Source organism: Scleropages formosus, chromosome 22 (assembly GCF_900964775.1).
Source record: "Scleropages formosus chromosome 22, fSclFor1.1, whole genome shotgun sequence".
Taxonomy (NCBI): Eukaryota; Metazoa; Chordata; class Actinopteri; order Osteoglossiformes; family Osteoglossidae; genus Scleropages; species Scleropages formosus.
Genome location: NC_041827.1, coordinates 2,303,555 through 2,325,972, shown reverse-complemented (window position 1 = coordinate 2,325,972; position 22,418 = coordinate 2,303,555). Strand labels below are relative to the sequence as shown.

The 22,418-nt window shown below is 42.5% G+C and overlaps 1 protein-coding gene across 7 annotated transcripts; it reads left to right on the top strand.

Annotated features, from left to right (window-relative positions):
• The first annotated feature begins 9,623 nt into the window (after positions 1 to 9,623).
• LOC108918454 (membrane cofactor protein-like) lies at positions 9,624 to 21,792 on the top strand. Of its 7 annotated transcripts, none has more exons than XM_018725708.2 (13): positions 9,624 to 9,799; positions 10,658 to 10,796; positions 12,769 to 12,954; positions 13,046 to 13,145; positions 13,487 to 13,560; positions 13,684 to 13,869; positions 15,959 to 16,135; positions 16,618 to 16,659; positions 16,938 to 16,973; positions 17,147 to 17,176; positions 17,819 to 17,876; positions 20,271 to 20,351; positions 20,517 to 21,792. In XM_018725708.2, the coding sequence occupies exons 2-12, from the start codon at positions 10,697 to 10,699 to the stop codon at positions 20,320 to 20,322; spliced, it is 1,041 nt and encodes a 346-aa protein (XP_018581224.1). In that variant the 5' UTR covers positions 9,624 to 9,799; positions 10,658 to 10,696; the 3' UTR covers positions 20,323 to 20,351; positions 20,517 to 21,792. The 7 variants fall into 7 exon arrangements, with proteins under 7 accessions (XP_018581224.1, XP_018581225.1, XP_018581222.1 ...); XM_018725709.2 differs by having other exon boundaries at positions 16,615 to 16,659; positions 17,822 to 17,876; XM_018725706.2 differs by having other exon boundaries at positions 16,615 to 16,659.
• The last annotated feature ends 626 nt before the right edge of the window (positions 21,793 to 22,418 follow it).

The following is a 22,418-nucleotide window of genomic DNA, read 5'->3' as shown; positions in this document are numbered from 1 at the left end:
GGTGGGAGGTGTAGGCTGGTATGAAGTCAGCCTTTCTCACCGTAGATTAGCAGTTCCAGAGTCCCATGGAGAAACTGAAGCAGGATGGAGGGTCTGAGAGACAATGATGAACCAGGTTGTTGTAGTGGCGGGAGCGTCCAGGTCTCCGGTGATGTCGCACAGTTTGGTTGCAAAACATCCCTCGGAACAGAGGTGTCTCGGTGGACTCCCTCATCTTTGCACCCCAAGAGGCTGCTGCTACAGGTCACCAGCTGCCTTTTAAACCAGCCTAATTCCTGTCAGCTGAGATTCCTAATCTAAATTAAAACTACTCCAACAATGGCAACTAAAACACACACACACACACACACACACACACACACACACACACATTTTCTGAACCGCTTGTCCCATACGGGGTCGCGGGGAACCGGAGCCTACCCGGCAACACAGGGAGTAAGGCCGGAGGGGGAGGGGACACACCCAGGACGGGACGCCAGTCTGCCGCAAGGCACCCCAAGCAGGACTCGAACCCCAGACCCACCGGAGAGCAGGACCCGGTCCAACCCACTGCGCCATCGCGCCCCCCCTGCAACTAAAACAAAACATGATTAATTGACCAATGGGAGTCATACCCACTCTACAGTACAGGACACAGAATTGTTTAGCTTTACATGCACCCTAACAAACCACAAATACAATTAAACAAGCAAATTAATAAAAATGCCACCAAGAACTACACAAACACACAACCAATTGCTTCTATCTATTCGCACAACTACACAAGTGCACATCAGGAAAAAGTGGTAGCAACAATAAACTTACCCAAAACACAATGAATTGCAGCTACAGACCTCCAACAAAAATATAATGCACAAAACATAAGAGCCATAATCTAACAATGTATTCAAGATATAGGGTTTACAAATCCAAGTAAAAAGCCATTTGTCTGTTTTCAAACACTGCTTTTCCCATTCAGGGAAACTTCAGCATCTCATCTCCATTACATGCTCATGTAACCATAACTATATACATTTGTAAGGGAAAACACATTAATCTAAAATATTTGCAGCTTTTTTGCAAGGACACATGATGCAGTATCTTATCCTGGGAAGGAAGAAAGAGTCCTTTTCTATAAAGAAGCTCTTGCTTGAACAGTGCTGTGTAATCCTTTGGTCTAAAGTTTTCAGGCAATCTTCTAGTAAGATGATCATTTCTATTTCTTCCACCTGTGGAAGAGATTTTCCCTCTTTTCCATTTAGCTGTACAAGACCTTTAAAGAAATACACTCAGACACAGAGGAACTTTTCACGACATCAGCCGATGGAAGAGCCCTGAAATTTTGACTTGTTCCTCGTTGCCCTTTTTTAATGTGCAAGCTCCAACATTGGCATGGTGTCACAACGGAAGGAAGCCATCAGACCCAAGAGCAGAGTGTCAGGGAATCCAAAAACCATGGTCACAAAACAAGTCAAGGGTCACTGATGCACAGACGTTACCAGAGGGACAATCCAAAAGCCGTAATCCATGAGACAAGCAGGAGTTCGTGGAAACCAAGCGGTCCAGAGAGAGAAGAGAGCTGGGAGAACAGGGTTGAGGACCCAGGACAGATTCAAGGCACTCACTAAAACAATGAGCAAGACTGAATAAAGTTCTGCATTTCTCCTCTGTCTCTCTCCTTCCCTGTTAGACACAGGGGAAGAAATAGGGTGCGTGTGGCAACTTTGTCCCTCTCTCTGCCCCCTTCCTCGGCCGCCTCGGCATGCCACAGTTCTCCACTGGCTCATTAACGCCCCCAATGGGGGGGGAGGGGGCGTGGGGTCGCACCGCCCCTCCCCACCGGGAGAGGAAGTCAGGGACCACCAGGTCCTGACCTGGTTGATGGACCACCCGAAAGCGATGGGGCTGCAAGGCCAAATACCACTGGGTGAGATGGGGGTTGGAGTCCTTCATGGCGTGCAGCCACTGCAAGGGGGCGTTGTCCATGCACAGCTGGAACTCCCGCCCCAGCAGGTAAAAGCGGAGGAAGTGGACAGCCCGCTTAATGGCAAGAAACTCCTTTTCAATGGTACTATATTTACACTCCAGGGGAGTCAACTTACGACTGATGTACAGTAGGGGCAGCTACTCCTTCTTCACCTCCTGGGAGAGGACCGCCCCCAAGCCCCAGTCAGACGCGTCTATCTGCAGGAGGAAGGGGAGAGAAAAGTTAGGACAGGTGAGGACAGGGCCCCCACACAGCATTTCATTAATTTTCCGGAAAGCACACTGGCACTGCTCCATCCACTGAACTGGGTCTGGGGCCCCTTAGCGGGTGAGAGCAGTCAAGAGGACAGCTAGGGTGGAGAACCCTGGGGTAAACCGGCGATAGTAATTCGCCACCCCTAGAAAAGACCTCACCTGTTTTTTTGTCTTGGGGACCGGACAAGCCGCAATAGTGAGCATTTTGTTGATTTGTGGCCAAATCTCTCTGTCTCCCAAGAGGAACCCCTGATACCATACCTCACTCTTTCCAACTGCACACTTTGCCGGGTTTGCCGTGAGGCCCGCGTCCATCAGGGACTGTAGGACTGCCCTCAAGCGTCTAACTTTGTGACCGCATTGACTTTTCGGTAATCCACACAAAAGCGGACAGAGCCGTCCGGCTTAGGTACCAACACCACCGGGCTGCTCCAGTCACTGTGGGATTCTTCAATGATTCCCAGCTGCAACATTTTGTTGAGTTCATCCTGTATCACTTTGAATTTTTGAACAGGAACATGATACGGTAGGTTGGGAGTGAAAAACGCTGGTGCGAATGGGCTGAACTCCCAACAATTTCTAGAAGTTTATGAGTGTACGTCACATAAACATGGTACACTGATCTATGAGGATTTCTTTTGGGATGCCCACCCTAATGAATATTTTAAACAATGCCTCTGCCACTGTGTGCGCAGATATATTCCGCAGGGGAACTGCCTCCGGGTACCGCGTCGCATAATCGACCACCACCAGCACAAAGCGAAAACCCCGTGCGCTCCACTCCAAGGGGCCCACAAGGTCCATCCCCACCCTATCGAATGGGATTTCCACAAGGGGAAATGGACACAGCAATGCGCGAGGGACAGCGGGTGGATTCACTCACTGATACTTTGGGCATGCGTCACACCAGCGATGGACATCCCTGCAAATACCTGGCCAAAAAAATCGTAACTGGAACCGTCATAGTGTTTTATCCTGTCCAAGTTGTCACGCCATGGGTTTCTGAACGGGCCGCGTGGAATAACATTTCCCCGCGGCCGCGGGAACTAACAGCTGGACGCTGTCCTCCATAGTGTCTGAGTCGTGATGTACATGGTAATACCAGTCGTTTAATATGGGTAGGTGAGCGGCTGTCCGAGGCAGACTGGCACCCCATTGATTTTAGCGATCTGCTCGCGTGCCGAAGAGTGTCATCTTGCGACTGCTGGCAGGGGAAGTCACTTACTTCCACAAACTGCGCGGTGCCTGCTGGGGGGCCCGACGCCCTGGCTCCCGCTGTGGCCAGGAGGCAGCAGGCCTCCACTCCTGTGCCATTCCCCTTCGCTTCCGCCTGCATGAGAGCCCTGTTGAAACCCCTTCAATCTGTCCCCAATGTTAGCAGAAAAGGCAGTCACAGTGCGACTGCAGCCCGCACACTATTGGTTCGGCCACCCACCCGCAATGTAATCCTCATGGTGGGATAATGGTGTACATCTCCGTGAACACACCGAACCTTCACCATGCAACGTGTACACCATGCCCACGGCAGTACTTGGCTTGGATGGACCATCGTTTGCTGGCACCCAGAGTCCAACAAAGCCTAGCAGATACCCCCTTGGAACCTTACGTGGACTCGGTATTGAGGAGTTGGACCGGGAGCGGCCGCGCCGGCGGCGTCATCGGCGGCCTCCACCACGCCGACATCCATAACAGGAAAGTCCGATTGGAGGTGAACCAGGTATCCACACTGCCAGCACTCCGGTCCCCGCATTCTGGCCGCCCGAGGGGCCCCCTGGGGAGAGGAAATAGAAGGGGCTAAAGGGACGGGGGTGTGACTCTCCATGACAGAGGGGGGCCGATTGGGGAGGGGTGGGTCATGGGATTTGAAGGACGTATCGGGGTAGGGGCAGGGTGGCCAGGGGCTGGGGAAGGCCTGGCGTGGGCAGTGGGCTGAAACTCGACTGGCCTCGGGTCGTGGGGAGGGGCCGTTATGGAAGGGGGTGAGGGGGCCTCATGGGTCGCGGCCAGGTGATTTTCTGCCAGGCGGATGGCATCAGCGAGGATGTCCGGCAGGTGGCACTAGAGCCAGTCTGCGGTGGAAGCCAGTATTACTGCCATAAACTGCTTCAGGACCACCTGCTCCATGATCCGCTCCAGGTCTTGCTGGTCCAGCTGCAACCACCTCTGGAAGGAAACCAGGACACGCTGTGCAAAAAGAAAAGGCTGAGCTGACTTGCCCCACCGCAGGCCCCACAGGCATTAGCGGTGTCCCTCCAGCATCAGACTGACCCGTTCCATGACGGCCTCCCGAAGGGCTCCCTAATCTGCGGCCGCCGCAGCTGGGACTTGCCGAGTCACCATCAGTGCCTCACCCGTGAGGAGAGGGGTGAGCTGCAGGGCCCACTCCTCCAGGGCCCACTGGCAGGCTCAGACGGTACGCTCTAAGACCTCGAGAAAGGTCTCAGGATCATCTTCCGAGGCTATTTTCGGCAGATGGACAGGGGCGGTCACCAGGTGGGCGAGGCAGTCCATGAGAATGGCCAGGGCTTCCACTAAGGCTCGCCGCTCTGCCAAGTGAGCCGCCATCAGCATGTCCAGTGACTCCTGCTGCTGGAGCTGCATTCGTTGGAGGACATGCTCCAGCTGGTCTCCGTCCATCATGCGAGTGGGATCCTGGGTTTCGGCACCACTGTAACAGACAGGACGCCAGAGACTGCAGATGCGGTGCTTGCCTGTTTTATTTGTGGTTCCCCTGTCACGGGACAGGAAGGGGAGGAAAATGGGGAACAGGGAACAGGTATGACAGGGCTTCTCCTGGGTCGTTTGGGACAGGGGCCGCAGTCGGGTCACTGCGACACTGTCCGCGTACTCGTACTTGTGATCATGTGCGTGCTCTCCTCCTGCGTCTCTCTCCCTCACTGTTAGACACAGGGGAACAATCAGGCTGATTGGAGAGCACCGGAAATTGGGTGTCTTCCCAATCATTCCTTGTTGCCCTTTTTTATTTTGCAAGTGCATACATATGCTTTTATAGGCATTATAACAGGTGTGTCCACTTCTCTGGTCTCAGTAATTCTCCATTCTCCTTGTTCTCAGAAGATCTTTGTCCAAAGAAAGAATCATCCAACCCCCTTAAACTGACCTTGCTCACAAGCAAGGAGGGAATATCTGCCTGTGATAACAGGGTCTTGGTACACAACCAGGCCCACTATCAGGCCACCTCAACCTGGTGCCTGGTACAGCCTGTTCCACAGTGATTTTCCATTTTCATAACCAATACACAGCCTTAACACATATTACAAAGAAATATTACCAGTTGCCATGTTGAATAATTTCTGTAATTAATAATGATTAATTTCTATGACTATTAAATTTGAACACCACACACCTTACTGTGTAAAGCAATATTTTTGTTATGATTAGTTCCACTCTTAGTCTGTGCAGACCCTTGTTTATGATGTACCAATCCTTTACTTTGCTGCTGTTTATCTCTTAATGAATGAATAGTAAATGTTTTCAGTTAAACTGTCAGTTGAAACACAAGTAAGAGCAGGAGTCAAAAAATATTTGCCTAAGGTGCTTGCATCAATAAAAAGTTTTTTTTTCTCTCCTCTCCATTTCTGAAATGCCTAAAATTGAATTAAGTACTTCCTTAGTGAACTGTTGTAAGGCTAAAAACATTTATGTAGTCTGTATAAAGGAAAAAATAACCAAAGTCTAAGTTTCTTATTCAGAGAACACAGTGAATATATTAAGGTTTAAAATGAATTACTGCCATGTTCCGTTCCCGGAGTGAGTAGACAGACCCAATTGCAGGGCAAACCAACTTTATTATGGAGATCCAAACAACGAGGTTACTGACAGGTGGGGGTCTGCGATGTACAAACGTCGTTCCAAGGGAGATCCAAAAGCAAGGTCAAAAGCAGGCAAAGGTCGAGAACACAGGTAGTCTAGTGAGTCAGGGGTTTCCAAGGGAGTATGGGGCAAGGGATTAGGACGGGACGAACGTTATGACACAATAGCAAGGCACAAGGTGAACAAGGTTCTGCATCAGACGCCGGTCCGTCGCTGCCTTTTATGCTTCCTTCCTTGCCGAGCCCCAGGTGTGTCTTGTCGCTCCGGTGGTGTGGGCGTGGCAATTACATTGATTCCTCAGGTAATGTTGTATGAGTTGCACAATTCCAGAAAACTGAATCAAGCATCTTTGAGAACTCAATTGCAGCAAAATAAAGGTACAGCCAAGGTTGCCAGGAAAACCCCAGTTTTAAGTTGGTCTGCTATTTATCTCTAAATTGTTTCATCAGCATTAAAATTTAAGTAGCCTCCTCTTGACGCATGACCATGTTCCTTGGGATTCTGTCTGCTTGTTATGCACTTGTTTTTGCTTAGGATGACGGTGGTGTTTCTCACCAGTCCTTGGAGTACTGGATCTTAAAATCAGGATTACCAGCTTTATTGCAAGTTCAAGTTGTTTTTATTGTCATTCCTCTATACAGCTTTTGTACGGTGGAACGAAATGTTGTTCGTTCGGAGACCATAGTGCAACAGAGAACATAGCACAAGAAAATAAATAAATACACACGAGAGGACGTGGATGCGGGTATGGCTGTGAGCTGTAGGCAGTTGTAGTGTAGTGTCGTGTTGAGTTAACTGTTCGACGGTGCTAAGTGAGCGTTGGGAGACAGCTGGGTGTTGAGTAGTCTGACTGCCTCAGGGAAGAAACTGTTGCGGAGTCTGCTGGTGGTGGCGCAGATGCTCCTGTACCTCCAACAGGGTGAGAGGGGTTGTCCACAATGGTGGTAGCCTTGCGGATGCAGCGGTTTTTGTGTATGGAGTCGATGGCGGGAAGAGAAACACCAATGATCTTTTCAGCTGTTCTTACCACTCGCTGTAGGGTCTTGCGGTCGGAGACTGTGCAGTTCCTGTACCACACAGTGAGACAGCTGGTCAAGACGCTCTCTGTTGTCCCCCCTGTAGAAGGTGGTGAGGATGGGAGGGGAGAGTTTGGCTCTCTTCAGCTTCCGTAAGAAGTGGAGACGCTGCTGGGCCTTCTTGGCTAGGCAGGTGGTGTTCAGTGTCCAGGAGAGGTCCTCTGTCATGTGCACACCAAGAAACTTGGAGCTTTTGACTCTCTCCACAGTTGTTCCATTGATGTGCAGAGGTGAGTGGTCTACTTGGGTCCCCCTGAAGTCAACAATTATCTCTTTTGTCTTATCAACATTTAGAGATAGATTGTTATCTTTACAAAGTGAGCTGGTTCACCTCCTCTTTGTATGCTGACTCATCACTGTTTCATGACTAGCCGCTCAAAGCACTTCATGAGGATAGGTGTGAGTGCAACGGGTTGGTATTCATTCAGACAGGATACCGATGATTTATTTGCACAGGGATCATTGTAGTCGTCTTGAAGCACACAGGGACAACTGCCTGGCTCAAGGAAATGTTGAAGATGTCCATGAAGACATGTGCAAGCTGAAAAGCACATTCCCTGAGCACTCAGCCAGGTATGTTGTCAGGACCCACAGCTTTCTATGGGTTGACTCTGGAAAGAGTCTTCCTGACATCTGCTGCAGACAGACAAAGTACCTGGTCAGTGAGCATGGTATAAAACGGCAAGTACGAACTCTAATACTGATAATGACGTGGCCTTTCCAGAACAATAGCTGCTAAATCTATCCCATGCCTTTAAGTGTTCAGCGCTTTTAAGCAAAGAACAAAACAGAAATTTCTTGCAATGTAAGTTTTACAGCGTCAGAGGAAGTGAGGAAGGTCAGAGTGTGACAGTTTTCAAAGTTTGGATGGATGTTTGGATGGATGGATGGACATACTGCTTTCAATTCTAAGGACAGAACATTCTGGAAACATTCTATGTGGTTGCTAAGAGATGGAATCAACTATACAACAATTGATATCATCTACTGATAACTGATATATGGTGAAATGTACATCTGTGTGTAGATTCTCATAGGTTTTATTTACACTGTTGCACTTTTGAAATTAGCATAGCATTTTAGGTTATGATGGAACCCCTTGGGGGGCGTTAAAAGAGAAGGAGAAGAGTCACGAGCCAGCATGCTGCATGTTGCTGTAAATTGACACTGCTGCCGTGATACCAGAGTGAAGCAATGGTTTCCTGGATCTCATGGCAATATGCATGGGAGGAAGGCCAATTCGCTCATTCCTCCCAGAACAAAATTTGTTTGAAACAGTCATTAGATACACGATGACTGTGTGGTATTTCCGTGTTAATAGGAAGAGGGGAAAAGGTATTGTAGTGCACTGTGCTCTGGGTTTGGATGGGGCGAACGAGGACACTCAGACAGCAGCACACAACAAGAGGTTTCGGCGCGAACACAAAAAATAATGCTCCTGGTGCGAGGGCGCCTTTCCTCCAGGACTGCACCTCAATCCTTAATCCAGCCTTCCCAGCCTGCTTAGTGCCCTTTCACTGGCCAACACACTCACCCCCTTATATTCCCTGTGAGTTCCCAAAACAATTAAACACATCATTCACATCTTACCCATAATCCAACTATTCACAATAAAACGATTTTCCCACTCAAACTCCCAGTAACGTGGGTCGTTACAGTATTTTTATTACAGATGAGCAAATCATCTTGGCCATCTATAATGACTTGGAGTTCCTTCTTCAGGAAACTAAAAAAGGCGATGGGAGACACCTCTACAGTCTCTATCCATTTTTATGAAAGGCATCAATCCCACAACAGTTCACTTTCACAATCCGCTTGTCCTGGTGAGGGTCCTGGTGGTCTCTGGACAGGACGCCTGTTCATCATAGGGTAGCCATATGCACGGAGTGACCCACCCAGTCACACACTATGAGCAATTTGATAGTTTTGATTTAACTTTTGATTTTATTATGGGCATGACAGCTTTAGGGATTTATTTATCGGATAAAGATTTTAATTGTCAGAAATGATGGATGGAGAAATTTTTACCTGTCAAGTTGGACAGTGTGTGGGCTGGTAACCTATTCTGATCCGTGAGAAAAAAAAGGGCATTTTTGACAAATTAGTTCACAAACCGTTACAGCACTGGTGGGGAAAGTCAATGTTCTCACATTGTGATGGGGAATTTAATTTTAACGCTCCTCTCATGATGATGGCTATGGGACGGTTAGAATTTCGCCCTCCAGGGATATTATTTTAAAACAGATGGTGTATGTAAAAAGTAAGAAACGTGTATTTTTGTAGTAAGGCAAAACTAGATTAATAAATAAAGAACCACGGTTCCTCGACTCTTTTTCTATCGCATTAGTTACAGCAACCGTTGCTGAGAATTCATTTCACAAGACAAATTGCAATAACCTTCCACTAAATGTGAACGTACATTTCACACTTTTACTGCACGTAGGCGGTAACGTAAAACTCCCAGACGATGACATACGGGACATGTCGACACGCCTTGTGCTCTGACGTCATATCCGCCAGAAGCAACGCTCATGTTTTGCGGCTCTAAGGACAAGGGTTGGCGGTAAACAGAGGCAAGACGGTCACTGTCCAGGATAACGCCGACGTACGTAACGGCTGGGGGAGCGCGTGCGGGAAGCTCGAGCTCACACCGCCGGTATTGTTGACAGGTGAGAGCGGGAAAAAGCCGTTAACGAAGCGTACACGGGCAGGTTTTTAATAATCTGCCTGGTAGATAATTAACGCCGGGTGCCTCTGCATTACGATGTTGTCTATTTAACTTCTTTTACGTATTAGTACCATGGGTTGGTTGTTTTCTGTGTTCTAACTACTCAAGCTGATTCTATATGCTTCCACCACGAAGGAAGGGCGGGTGCGTCTGCTTCCGGCATTTACCGTTGTGCTTCGCTTATATATTTGGACCCATACTTCAACTTGTTTAAGTTATGTCACTTCATGTTACCGCTTAGGCTTCACGACGTCCTCGGCGACACCTCGGAACACATAAGTACAATTATTACTTTCCCTTTCACCAAAATTAAGCGTGCTTCTTTATTCAGGTTTTGAGCACGTGACGTTCGGACGGCCAGATCTCGAAGACGTGAAACGGTATCGCAGTCAAAATTCGGGAGTGGTACTAAAATGAGTTCTGCAGACTAAAGTAAACGTTGCAAAGAGTGGTGTTCCACGTTCCGTGTCGTAAATGGCTAGGATCGAAGTTGGGTAATTGGGAAAGTGATAATCTTTATTGCAGACTTCTTGTGGTATAAACAAGGCGGGAAGGCCCACACCAAAACGGAAAAGTGTCCAACACAACCCAAGGATTAGAAGTAGAGCGGGACCAACTCTGGATTTACACTACTACGCCTTAGTAATAGAGACTGCCAGGGCAGGGAGGGAGCACGCGCAGTAGCTGCGGAACGCGGCTGGTGACAGTGACGTAAGACCACCCGCTCCCATCGACATGGGCCCCATTTGGCCGCATTTGTCCCGTGTTCATAAGACGCCCCTCTGCTCTCGGCACACAGCACTCGGGCGGAAAGGCGGCACGCGGTGGCACTGCAGCCATGCTGGGCAGGGGAACTGAAGACAGGAGGAGGCGCGCCGGCTGGGCCTTGGAGGCGCTCTTTCTCTCCACGTTTGTGGCCACTGCAAAAGCGCAGGGGGGTAAGCTAAACAACGGACATCAGGCTCTTATTTTAATAAATGTTTTTGTGTTATTACTTAATTTAATAGATGCTTTTCTCCATAAGGACATATTAGCTGACACCTTTGTGCATTTCAGTGCGTGCTACATACAGCACTAAATTCTCTCCAACCAACATTTCTTCATTTCCCCTCCGTTTTATTGCTTCTGCGGGAGGTTGGTGAAGGCTGCAGTTAGGGTTAACAATATAGTGACTATTAGGGTTATTTTTAGTTTACCGATGAAATGTTATACCTGAGATTGTTAGAAAAGAGGTAAATGACCGTGATCCCTGTACACCACATTGACGGAGCCCTGCGTAAGTGAACCGGGACGTTAACTCGTCAACTTGTTACTTTCTAGTCACTAGTGACCATAATGCTGTAAATAGTGGTTTAAGTCAGCATAAAAGTCTTTTTCTAGAATGTCCAGAAGGGATGGGCAGCCACTGGCACTTGTGCCCCAAAGGGTATTTTCTCCCTTGCCTTTCGGTTGGGAATTTTTTGTGTCCTTTCCTCTATTGACAGTAGGACACTTTTATTTGTATTATGTCTCTAATCCTTTGTTCAGTTCTTTTTCACTGTGAGAACACTTAATAAAATTAATTACTTTAATAAATTGCTTAACCTCATGTACCTTACTCTACATCATGGGACAGCTGGTAGTGTAGTGGTTTGGGCTGCTGCCCTTGTACCCAAAGGTTGCAGGTTTGAATTCCAGCTGTAGTATGTATTTATTTATTTATTTTTTATATTTTTTTTAGAGCGCTCTTCTCACGCAGTGACAGAGTGCTTTAACACAGGCATACAGCAAGAAAAACTGATACGAACAAAGAAGACAGTCAACTAATGGCTACCATAATAAAGAACTTATAGAGCTATAAGTATTAGTGTAAGTAGTACCCTTGAGCAAGGTTCTTTCCCTAAATTGCTCCAGTAAAATTACCCAGCTGTATAAATGAGTAAATATTTGTAAATAGATAAACCTTATAAGTTGCTTTGGAGAAGAGTATTAGCTAAGTGAATAAATGTGAATGTATTTTTTTTTTTTTTTTTTTTTTTTAAAAAACCTGGAAGTGGCTATCAGGAGACAGCTTCGACTTACTCTCATCTGGCCTAGTTTGCTCAAGCGTACTACAGCTTGAGTAGGACTTGGACCTGAGTCCTTTGCAAGGAGAGGGCTCTACCCGCTACAGTGCTTGCTTGGCCCTGTGTATAACTACTACTACTATTATTATTATTATTATTATTATTATTATTAAACTTTAGTTAGCTGATCCCTTTGCCACAGAAACTTAACCACGTGTGATGATTTATTTATACAGCAGAATACTGTTTCAGTGTGCAGTTGGACCCACATTTTTCTTCACAGAACTGTTTAAAAAAGGAATGTTTTTCATCTGGTTTCATTTGCTCTTTGCCTCCGGTGTGTGCAGATCTTTGGCACACAGCATAAAGTTATTCAAGCAGCTCTTTCCTTGATCTTGGGCACATGTTCAACTTTTTTGTTACACAATAATAAAGCTTTTTTTTGGCTGATTTGAAATTGTGCTTCATTGCTTATGTTGTTCCATGTTTTGTATGAAGTAATATTGTGGTTTTATTGAGTGGGCCAGTAGGTGGCATAATATTTGTAGCTGTCCACTTGTTGGAAGGTTCAAATCCTCCACATGCTGTGCTACCCTTGATGAAGGTACTTATGCTGAAGTGACACCATTGGAATACACTGCTGTATAAAAGGATGACTTATTGTATGCTGCTTCATGTACAAATCTAAAACAGTAAGTCATCTTGGTCTGAAGTGTCAAGTAAACAATTACAGTTATTGCACTTACTGCTTGGCCTCTCCCCTCTGTACGACCAGAGTCGGGAACCACTGAGAGGCACACAGGTGTATGTAAACTTTTTGAGTCTTAAACAATTTAAAATCCTTTTTTTTTTTTTTTTTTTTTAGCGGAGTGTCCTCAACCTTCATTCGGTGGAAATGTTGTGTTATCGAACGATGACATACTGAAGAACTCATTTCCTGACGGATCATCTGCTGCTTTTTCATGTGCCGTTGGCTATGTCAGAACTGGGGGGTTAACAACTGTTACCTGCAACAATGGGGCCTGGAGTGAACTGACACTTCAGTGCACAAGTAATTACAGATTTATTTTAAAGTTAAAATAAATTTCCAAAAGTACCATGTTTTTGTTTTTAAAACTTTTTTTGCTTTCATATTTTCCCAGAAAAATCTTGTGGTCCACCTGGAGAATTGCACAATGGCCACTTTGATTTGAGTGAAGGAATTGATTTTGGTGCCCGTATTGTAGCCAGTTGTAATAAAGGGTGAGTATTTTCATTTCTTTGGTATGCTTCAGCTTTTTAGTCAAGTCATGATCTGTGAAGTTTTCTTCCTTGTGTTTCTCCATACATTTGTAGGAGTATGTTGTCCAGCTGAGATTTAAAATACCTTGCTTATAATATTGAAATTCTTTATTCCTCTTCATTTAAACTGAGAAAATAGTAGTAGTTTAAATTTAGCCTCTGAAAAAGTATTAAAGATTTTGTCTGCAGTCTTTCTGTTCTTGAAAATGTACATGAAAGTAAACACGTTAGCATGATATAAAAAGGCAACAGCAGAGGTGTATGATGTTTTTTTTCAACCCTGTTGTGTGTGTTTTTTGAAGCTTTATGATTGTGGGCCCAAACTATTTGGAGTGTTTAGATTCTGGATGGAGTACAAGACTTCCTACCTGTGAAGGTTATTTTACTTTGTGTTTATACATTACAAAATTTTTGAAATTTAAACTATTCTGTACAGAAATCATAATTTGGGTCTCTCAAAATATGGTTAAACTTTTTTGTTTAATTCTAATTTAACTAGTGGTGAAATGCCCGGAACCTTCACTCATTCAAAATGGTGAAATCGTCATCAAGCCAAATAAGGAATTTCCTGAATATAATGATGTCATAGAGTACAACTGCAAGTCTGGTTACACACTCATTGGAAAGTCGCAGATTGTGTGTGGGGACAACGGGAAATATGACTTTGATCCACCTAAATGTGAAGGTATGGTATTTTAAATTGTTGTTTCAGTGCATTCTGGGAAATATCAATTCAGTAAAAGTATATAACTTCATTTGGTCACTTTTGGGTTTAATTGAAAACTAAGCTGTACACCTTGGTACATTAAGCTGTATTGGAAATATGGAGATGCTTTTTTTGGTAATGACTGATGTTGCATCCTGGAGTGCTGAGTTTGTGGAGCGACCAGGCAGTAGGTGCTTCATGGTGGACTTAGTTTTGTTGTAAATTTGAACAGTGCAACAGCTGCAACTGGGGAAAAAAAAAAAAAAACACTCAAAGGACTTTCCTCCAACACCACTGGGTCCTTTCTGGTTCCCCAGTAAAGTCTCTTTAATTCTCTCAATCCATTTAAATGCTTTAGCCACACCTGAATCTTGTTCCTTGCTGTGTGGCTCTGCTGCTGTTGGTTTTTCAAAGTAATATCCGAAGGCTTGAGTTTGGCCTCGTTATGTTTCACTAGCACATTACAGTTCGGTCCATCGTGGTGTACGCTGCTTTTTACGAGCTCTGGTTCAGTTACAATGAACTACTTTTTTTTTTTTTTTTTTTTTTTTTTTTTAAACGCAGAGTAGCAGGTAATACCATACTGACACGCTTCAGTGTGTCTGGTAAAAAAGTGATTCAGTGTGAGGCAACAATGGGGTTGCTTAATGTGGTTGTTTCCTGCAACGTAACAGTTACAAAAATAGAATAACAGAAATTGGCTTGAAACAACTTTCAAGTTAATGCGTTTCTATTTTTTAAGTTCGAGCACTACTTACTATAGAGCTGTTGTGTTTGGTGTGGGTGGAGGGTGGGTCTGGGACACCAGACTTCACTGTTGAGCCTTCCTGAGGTGTTATGGGCCTAACTCAATGAAACACGGATGAAGGGAGGTGCCCGCTTGACAATCTCAGTGAAATACCCATGTTGTCACCCCGTGGGTCGATGTGGGGGAGGCGATAAAACTGCATGATCTGAGTCGTGGAAATGTATGATGGCATTGGTGGATGTTTTCTCTGGGACTTCATGTGCAAGGTGGTGAGGTCGGTTGGACTGGGCCTTGCGCACAGCCCATTGATATATGTGCACAGGGTTTAACATCATCATGTGTATGCTGAATGTGAAAAATGTCTTCACTTACATCGTCACTCCCAGGCTGCTCACTCCAAAAGAGTCTCTGCAGCTACAGCTGTCTGTCTATCTGTATACGACATTTCTTTTTTTTTGCTTCTTATTAAGTTTATACCACTCTGAATCCTGGATGTTCTGCCTGATATAACTGAATGCTCTTATTTTCTCGTGTTGGATTTCTTGGGAAGCCCTGAATATTGCTCATTTAAATGAACTAGTGACTTGGTAGAAATACATTTCACGTGCTTGATAATGGGTGGTTTTGGTGTACTTCGGGAATTGGGGTTGAAATTTCAGAAATGCAACACTTGAGATTACAGCGGGCTGGTGCCAGGTGTGTCTCAGTATGAAATGGACAGGCGGACACTTATTTCTGTGCTTCTTTGTGTTAGTCTGACTTCTTGTCCAGTGCAGAGACCTGCCTTACTCCTGTTGGTCCAGGTAGTTCTATTGCATCAGTGCTTGGCAAATTTGGTGGTGATTATTGGGGGAATAAAAACAGATGTCAGTTCTCTTTAGTGGTTTAATGATTGAGTGGTACCATTATATTTTTTTCTTTTTAACCGTGGGTGGCTTCATGCTAAATTTTTTTTATTACGTTTTGCTTGCTTTACGTATGAGAACTTTTAATGTAATTTAAAATAAATGTACAAAGACCAGTGTTCATCTCCAATAAAGGTAATTTTTCCATGAAAGTAGAATGTGGAAGCCTTTTTTGTATTAAAAATCAAAACTACTGTCTTAAAAGCTTAATGATATGTTGTAAATTGTGTACTTTACCTTTTCCTTTTGGATTATAGTATACAGTGCATAAGTAAACTAGTAATCGGCAACAACTGTAAATGTGTACAAATGGTAAGGATTTTTTTTTTTTTTTTAAACCTTTGTTTGAGTTTCTGTGTTTGAAATGGGCCATGTTCAGAGCAAGTACTAATAACGGTACAATGTTTTCTTTCAGTTATTTCTTGTCCTGTTCCTCAAATTCCAAATGCGATTCGGATACAAGGAAATCCACCTTATGGATACAAAAGTCTTGCCGTCTATGAATGCAATTCGGGATATGTAATGAAGGGCTCACCAAAAATAGTTTGTGAGCTGAATGGTTGGTCTCCTGCTGTTCCATCCTGCATTCACGGTAGTATCTTAATTTTTCAAAATGTCTTATGAAGCCAGCAAGGTTCTGAGAAATAAAAATACTGAATCTTATGACAGTGTTATTCATAATTGTACTATCTGGCCCCACTGTGTCAAGATGTAAATATCTACCCAAAAGAACTATTTTTTTTCCTTTTAAAAGCTGAATCTTAAACATCGTTATACATCTTCTGTTTTGTTACATCACGAGGGTGTTCCCTAACCTCTTATAATTCATAACGGTAATTTATAAGCATATAGGCAGTAGTGAGGGTTTTCCAGCAGGAATGAAAATTAATAACATGACAAACGTTGTTTTAAATTCAAATATTTTGAATTAGGATGGTTTACGTTAGTTTATATTTAGTGTTAGTCTGTGGTCAGCTATGTTGAATTTTACTGTCTTAAATGTATATCTTTTATATATTAATATGATTTAAGTATATTACTTTGTCTAAATGTTGTATTTCACAATTTCAGCAGGTACGAGTACAACTACTACTACTACTACCACAACGACTGCAAGTAAGTCTCTATCCAACAGTTTATTACGTGTTATAAGTAAGGAAATTAGCCTTTATTTTTTATATTAAAGATTAAAAATGATGGGGAATGATTTCCCCAGTATTTGAAATGTCATGTAGATGTATTTAAGTCAACTATTTACACACACACAATAATGCTTGTTTGCTTTTCATAATCATAAAATGTGGACTGACATGATTTTGATGTTTTGGATGTATGTTAAGCCAGTTTTTTTTTCTCCATGCACAAAAGATTCAAATTTATTTTTATTTGATCAGGTAATGGTGGAGATAAAGACTCCAAGAGCAATTACGGTAAGTTATGTTTGTTGTAAGATTAAGTTGTAGAAAGCTGTTTACTAGTCTCTTTAAATTTGAGTAACCAAGCCTGTATACTTGACATTTTCAAGCATACAGGCTTGGTCACTCATACGTTTGGTGTGTGTTAATTTTGATATGGATTTTTTTTTTTTTTTACTGCATTTCAGCTGCACTAATCGCTGGTGTCTGTGTGGCTGGTAAGTCAGACTTGTAAGCATAACTTCAAGAAGCAGCCATGAATAAATGTTCATTGTTACGTGTGTGTTTGTGAATACAGTATTTAAGAGCCCAGCTGAATCAAAGCCTTAGCTTTTCATCCACATGGGAGAATTCATACAGCAGCAGACCTTGTGTAGCATGTGTCAGTTTACTGTTTTCCATTTTTTTGCTGTGATCTAGCACTGTGTATGTATATGTTTGTATGTTTTTTACTGTATGTATATAGGGCAAGTGCGCTTGATTTATTTTACAATTATGTGTGTAAAGTAGTTTTGAGTGAATAATGGTACAAAACAGTGCAGATTTTTATATATGGCAGGCCTGCACATGAGCATGCTTTCGGTATTGATCTTCATTTCCTTGAGGAAAAGAATGAATGTCCTTTTCTACTGTGGATGCATTAAAATGTTTTTGGTTTTGACATTAGTGTTTTACAGGTTGTGAAATGAATATTTACATTTATATCTTAAAAGTTAACAATGTTTGACAAATTACATTATAGAATAATACTCTTTCTTATGGTGGAATTAAGTCCTTTGTTTTTATTATTTAAAACTAAATGTGAAATGGGTAAAGTTTAACAGACTGGAAGCACTAATTTCTCTTTTTTCCCCCCACAGCAGTTTTATTGATTTTTTTGTGTTTTGGCGTGTGTTATTGTTACCGAAAGAAAAAGGGGTGAGAACTATTAACTTTTTGTCTTTGGCCAATCAGCAGCGGCCTTCTTTTGATTTGGCTTGGCTGTACTTTTCTCTTTCTCTCAGTGGAATCAAGTTTTATGCTTTCTTCTGAACCTTTTTCTTGTATATTCTGCTTCACTGATGAGCTGATTGTCACTAAACTTCCTTTTTAATTTCAGAATTGAATTATGGCAGTAATAGAACCTTCAGTTTAAAATACTTTTCCGTAAATGAATAATTGCAGTGCGGGAACAGGTGTTTGAAGTCAAGTCATCGGCCCATAAATTTTCGGGGATTGGGACCAAAGTTCTGCCGCTAACTGCTCTTGTCCACAAAATGCCTGGCCCAGTGAAATGACCCCTCGTATAAAGTCCTATGTCTCTACAGCTTTAGTTAAACAATTGCAGAGTGACAGAGTACAATTATTTTAGTTTAAATTTGTTGAGATAACATTGATATTTGTGGCCTGTAAATGCAAAGTGTTTAAAGTACTAACAGAGGACAGGAACCACTACATTGCACAGCTCAGCTTGATGTTGGTGTGCTTGCTGCTGAAAGCTCCTGTTTTATGTGTTTTTATTTAATATTTGTACTGTCTGGTTTGTGTGTTTAGTGAAACACTGTGTGAAGTAATGCTGGCACAAAGCTGTGTTGCCTAAGTAGAGGCAAATGTTGTTGGTTGGTTTCACAGTTTTGGTTAGACATGACTTAATACTTAACGCTGTAAGCATCTACAAACATGGCCTTAATGGCACATCTGTAAAAGTGCACCGTTGTTGACAGCTTATGACGTTAACTGGACAGTGAATGTGCTGCAGCTAAAACATTAATCAAAGTCGACACAATTGTTTGGATTAAACAAAACATAATTCTGAACAGAACCATAATCTAACAATGTAGTCAAGATATAGGGTTTACAAATGCAAGTAAAGATCCATTTGTCTGTTTTCAGAAACTGCTCTTCCGTTTCAGGGTTATTACTTCAGCTTCTAATCTGTTTTGCGTGGTCGTATAACCATAACTGTAGACATTTATATGGGAATGCTCTACATTAATCTGAAATATCTGCACCTTTTTTTGTACGGACATGCGATGCAGTATCTTTTCCTGGGAGGGAAGAAACAGAGAAACTAGAGCCCTTCTTTTGTATAAAGAAGCTATTGCTCGAACAGGATTGTGTAACCTTTTGGTCCAAACTTTTTTTTTCCTTTCCTCCTTCCAGGTGATCTTCTAGTAACAAGCTTATTCCTATTTCTTCCACCTTACTGTGTAAAGCAGTGTTTTCATTATGATCCATTCCACTCTTAGTCTCTGTAGACCCCTGTTCATGATGCCCTGTACCAAGCCCTTACTTTGCTGCTGTTTAGCTCTTAATGAATGAATGAATGAATAGTAAATGTTTTTGGTTAAAATGCAAATAAGAGCAGAAGTCAAATATTTGCCAAAATGTCCCCCCCATTCCTAAAATGCCAAATGCCCAAGATTAAGTACTATACAGTCTTTGGGAGAATCACTTCCATAGTGAACTGTTGCAATGCTAAGAACAATTAAGTAGATATATATTTTCAAAAGAACATGGTGACCATTTTAAGGTTTAAAATGAATTATGTTGATTCCTCAGGCAATCTGTTTGCAGTAACATTGTGTGAGTTGCACAATTCCAGAAAACTGAATCAAGCATCTTTGAGAACTTAGTTGTAGCAAAATAAAAGTACAGCCAAGGTTGCCAGGAAAACCCCTGTTTTAAGTTGGTCTGCTATTCATCTCTAAATTGTTTAATCAACATCAAAATTGAAGTAGCATCCTCTTGACATATAACCGTGTTCCTTGGGATTCTGTCTGCTTGTACTGCATTCATTTTTGCTCAGGGTGATGGTGGTGTTTCTCACCAGTCCTTGGAGTACTGGGTTTCAAAATCAGGATTACTAGCTTTATTGCAAGTTCAGTGAGCATGCTGTAAAACACTGAGTACGAACTCTAATACCGGTAATGACATGGCCTTTTCAGAAAAATAGCTGCTAAATCTGTCCTGTGCCATTAAGTGTTCAGCGCTCAGATATATTTTAAGCAAAGAACTAAATAGAAATTTCTAGAATGTAACTTGTACAGTGTCAGAGGAAGTGAGGAATGTCAGAGCGTGACAGTTCAAATGAAGTTTTCTATTAAATTCACTGAAAAATCCCTCCACTCAGCTCTGAGCCCTTGACTGGTGGCGCATGGCTTCCTTACCTTTCAGTCCTCAGCTTTTACACGCTTCTAACATAGTGGTGCTGGTCTTGTTTTGCTTTAACGCTTCTAACTGCAGTGGTGTTGGTCATTTTGTTGATGGTATAACCATCTAGCAGGTGTTGACAGTGCTGACTATATTTCCCCATTTGAACACACTGTACAGTGACTACCACACCAGGGAAGAAGACCAGAAGCGAACCGAGGGGTTGTTATAGCTTTTTAAAAACTCACATTTTTGCCCAAGGTATCTGCAGAGTGACATTTATCTGCATCCGTCTCTTGTGGTTTCTTCTGCATTCTGTTCAGTTTTTTTCATTATTTTATTAAGTGTTAGAAACTTTATTAAAACATGTTCATGGTTCAAGTCTGACATGTCCTAACCATGCTTCCCATTGTTTCTTTGTTCCAGCTCGAAGCGTTATAATGGGACTTTCCCTGTTGATTAGTGCATATCTGTTACTTTGAAAGAAACCATCTGTCCCAAGAATCAGCCTCCAGCTTTATCCTTCAGTGGGCATATTTTTTGGCCTTCAGCATATTCAAGTTTTTTTTTTTAAAAATGTTCTACTTATTTTTGCTCTTTTTTGAAAAGATGGAAGAAAAGAATGAAGCTCATGAGCCCACACTGAACTCAGAATGGCTTTTAAAAACATTTCTAGAAACTGGAGATCCTTTCTTTCCCCAATTTGTCTGTATAACTTAAAGGACAAACATGTTCAGTTTGGGTTTTCACTGACACATGCATAGTTTAATTAAAGAAGCTGAACATTGCACTTCTTGTTAAATGAAATTTAAGTAATTTTCCAGTGCAATTTTAATTAGGAATTGAACTATGAGAATAAAAGGTTTGAACATAAAGTTCTAGTGCCATTTTCCCAGATGCCTAAAAGGTTTATGATGAAACAAGCAATTTACTGAACATTAAATGTGACGGCCAATCTTGTTCATGTGGACTCTATTAAAATGAATGTCCCTGAAATGCACTAAAAGCTTTTGAATGAAAAATAAGTGCCTTTGTTTGCCTGTATCTGAGTAATACTGCTCTATGTTAGTAACACGTCTGTCCAAGTATGGTGGAGGAATTTCTCTGCATGGCTCTGTAACCCTTATGTCATAGACAGGCTATCATCTGGGTCCCAACCACCGCAATGATTGCACATTCCAGGAAGGGTGTCTTTGTGCTTACATCTTGCACGCCTGTGCTCCGTATATAGTTGGATGTAATTGCATCATTGTGTTTATATGTGTGTGTGTGTGTGTGTATGTCTGAGTATTTATTGTTTATCCTTACACAGAAGGGTTGCTTGTAGTTCTTCGAGAAATGTAGGTAATATTTAAGCACCTTTATAGAAGTCTTTCAGGAATATGCCTCTGTGGCTTTAAAAACATAGATTTTTGAATGAGATTAAAGCTAAAAATGACCTAATTACAAATTTTTGTAGTGTTTTCATAAGTTTTGTCCATGCAGTTGTAAAAATTTAAGTCTGCAGGAAGTTTGAGTCTTTTCATTGTCCTGCAGTCCCACATCTTGTATTACGTTTGTTTGCTTTTGCATAAACTTACCTGGTAAATAAACTATGCTCTGTATTTATTGCGAGTTTCATCTGAGTGGAGAGCAAGTACACGTGTTTAAATCAGTACATCACTCATTGTATAGCTCAAATAAAAGCTAGATTTGCTCACAATTTCAGATTGTTCATGGTTTTCTTTTACTACATAGTTTAATATTCTAAGTCTGTTGTACTTTTGCTGATATCTACGTCGCTTTGGACAAAAGTGTCTGCTAAATGAATAAATGTAAAATGTAACTCGCCTTGGAGAAGTGTCAGGTAAATGAATAAACGTAATGTACTAACATGATGTACACTGCCCATGTTTATGGGATCAATTGAGCCACAATTAGCACTGAATGGGACTTTGTGATAGAAATGATTTTTTTTCCTCCCCTTGTCATTTAGTTTGAATGTAGGTTGATGCTAATTAAATGGGGGGAATTTTTTTTTAAACCTCCTGAATCTACCCAGCAAGAAAATTGAAGGTCTGTTTTACAACCCCAGCTCAAAGAACATTGGGACACTATGGAAAATGCTAATAAAAACAAAAAGGAGTGATTTGTAAATTGACTTGTCTTTATACTGTTTCTGTTTAAATACAAGGTATTTTCATGTTTTACCTAATCAACTGCATTGTTTTTTGGAATATATGCATTTATTCTGAAGTTGATATCTGTAGCATGTTCCAAAAAACTGGACTGTCGAGTGTACCACTGTGTAACATTACCATATCTTTTAATAACACTTCTTAAGCATTT